General features: G+C 57.3%; 1 protein-coding gene across 2 annotated transcripts in view; it reads left to right on the top strand.

The window, feature by feature from the left end:
- vwf (von Willebrand factor) overlaps nucleotides 1–2500 on the top strand; it is a 31977-nt gene that overhangs the window by 13353 nt on the left and 16124 nt on the right. For both annotated transcript variants that reach the window (XM_062546972.1, XM_062546973.1), the window contains 4 exons: nucleotides 41–190; nucleotides 425–560; nucleotides 792–1131; nucleotides 1814–2500. The exon at nucleotides 1814–2500 is cut by the window's right edge and continues 466 nt beyond it. In XM_062546972.1, the coding sequence (XP_062402956.1) occupies nucleotides 41–190; nucleotides 425–560; nucleotides 792–1131; nucleotides 1814–2500 (1313 nt within the window). The remainder of the gene's footprint in view (nucleotides 1–40; nucleotides 191–424; nucleotides 561–791; nucleotides 1132–1813) is intronic.

Genomic DNA, 2500 nt, shown 5'->3' with positions numbered 1-2500 from the left:
CGTGCGTGCGTGCGTGCGTGTGTGTGTGTGTGTGTTACAGCACTGAGTTGTGAGGATCTGAATCAGGGCTCTGAGTGCCAGTGGAAGTACAACGCCTGTGCGGAAGCTTGTCCGTTGTCATGCCAACACCCAGAGCAGCTTCACTGCCCTCAAGTGTGTGTGGAGGGCTGTCATGCTACCTGCCCACCAGGTGAGTACTGCTCTCTCTCTCTCTCTCTCTCTCTCTCTCTCTCTCGCTCTCTCTCTCTCTCTCACACACACACACACACACATGCACACATACTATACATGACACAACACAAATACACCATGCAGAAGTAAAGATAGTAAGATGGTAAAGAAGTTGTGACTCTCTCACTCTCCCTCTCTCTCTCGCTCTCTCGCTCTCTCTCCCACACACACACACACACACACACCCTAACAGGCCAGGTTCTGGATGAGGTGTTGCTGCGGTGTGTACAGCCTGAGCAGTGTGAGGTGTGTATGCACGAGGGGGAGAGAGTGTCCCATGGAAAACACATCATCCTCAACCATGACAACCCTGACCTCTGCAAGATCTGGTATGTGCCCACACACACACACACACACACACACAGAGACACACACAGACACACACACTCACACAGAGCTCAAAACGCACACAAAGCACAACGCACACACACAAATGCTGTGTAAAATTGTCTTTGTGATTCAGTGTGTCATGTATGTGTACATGTGTATTTACATGCTATGCTCTACATTATGTGCCATACTGTGTGTGTGTGTGTGTGTGTGTGTGTGTGTGTGCGCAGCCGCTGCGAGAACAACACCCTCACCTGTGAGCCCTGCCCGGCCGCGGGCGTGTCCACCACCGCCCTGCCCCCCACCACCCTCTTCACCTCCCCGGCGCCCCTCCTCTACTCCACGGCCATGCCGGACGACGGCTGCGACCGGGCCATGGACCTGGCCTTCCTGGTGGACGGCTCGACGGCGCTGAGCGAGGAGGACTTCTCCGCCGTGCGGGCCTTCATCTTCAGCGTGGCCGACCGCTTCCGCATGGGCTCGGCCCACACGCGGGCCACCGTGCTGCAGTTCCACTCCGGCGTCAAGAGCTACGACATGCAGGTGCAGAAGTGGATCTTCAGGAAGATGGTGAGGAAAAGTGCGCACACACACACACACACACATACAGAGCTACGACATGCAGGTGCAGAAGTGGATCTTCAGGAAGATGGTGAGGAAGAGTGCGCACACACACACACACACACATACAGAGCTACGACATGCAGGTGCAGAAGTGGATCTTCAGGAAGATGGTGAGGAAGAGTGCGCACACACACACACACACACACACACACAGAGCTACGACATGCAGGTGCAGAAGTGGATCTTCAGGAAGATGGTGAGGAAAAGTGCATAAGCACATACACTTACACACACACACACACACACAGTCATAAGCACACACACACACATGTACACACACACACACACACACACACTCAGAGCTCTGAAACGCAGGTGCAGAAGTGGATCTTCAGGTAGATGATGAGGAAGAGTGCATGCACACACACTCATGAGCACACACACACACACACACACCAACACAGCTATGACACTAAGGTGCGGAAGTGGCTCTTAAGGAAGATGGTGAGTAAGAGTAAGAGTGCATACACACAAAGACACACACAGGCAACCACATACACACAGACACACACATATCACACACATTTATATTATTATGTATCTGTGTGCCATAACTCTGTGTATTTGTATGTGTGTGTGTTTGTGTTTGTATGTGTGTGTGTGTGCGTCTCTACCTGTGCCTCCTCAGGTGCGCGATATGAAGTACAGCGGCGGCGAGGTGGCGTATATCGACGAGGCGCTCAAGTACCTGGCCGTCTACATCTACGACAAGGACAAGCGGGCGCACGCGGGCAGAGTGGCCATCCTGCTGGTGGCCAGCGCCAACCCGCGCGCCATGCGCAACACGCAGCGCCTGCTGCGCAAGAAGAACATCACCGTGCTCACGGTGGCGCTGGGGCCCTACGTGGACATGGCGCAGGTCAACGACATCACCAAGGCCACGCCCAGCAGCCGGGCGTACGTGCTGAGCAGCGCGGCCGAGCTGCAGGAGCAGGGGCCGGCCATCACCGACTACCTGTGCACGCTCGGCCTGGACCCGGAGACGCCCAAGCCCAAGGTGCCCGTCCCCGAGAAGCCCCAGCCGGCCGCGCCCACGCAAGGGCAGCCCCAGCCCCGGCCCCAGACCACGATGCCGCCTGTCGTGCCCGCTACCACCCCGGAGAGCGCCGGAATACTGGCCCCTGTGTTCGTCACCACCACCGCTGGTCCGTCCCGTCTCCCCGCGCTGACCACAACATCCCCCGTCCAGCTGACGCGAAGCCCCGGCCAGGAGACGGTGGACCTGGTGTTCGTGCTGGAGGGCTCGGACGCGGTCGGCGAGGAGGACTTCAACCGCACGCGCGACTCGCTGGTGGAGGTGGTGACGCTGCTGGAG

This window comes from Sardina pilchardus, chromosome 10, assembly GCF_963854185.1.
Source record: "Sardina pilchardus chromosome 10, fSarPil1.1, whole genome shotgun sequence".
Lineage (NCBI taxonomy): Eukaryota > Metazoa > Chordata > Actinopteri > Clupeiformes > Clupeidae > Sardina > Sardina pilchardus.
The sequence above is the reverse complement of the archived record's forward strand: the minus strand, read 5'-3'. Positions and strand labels throughout refer to the sequence as shown.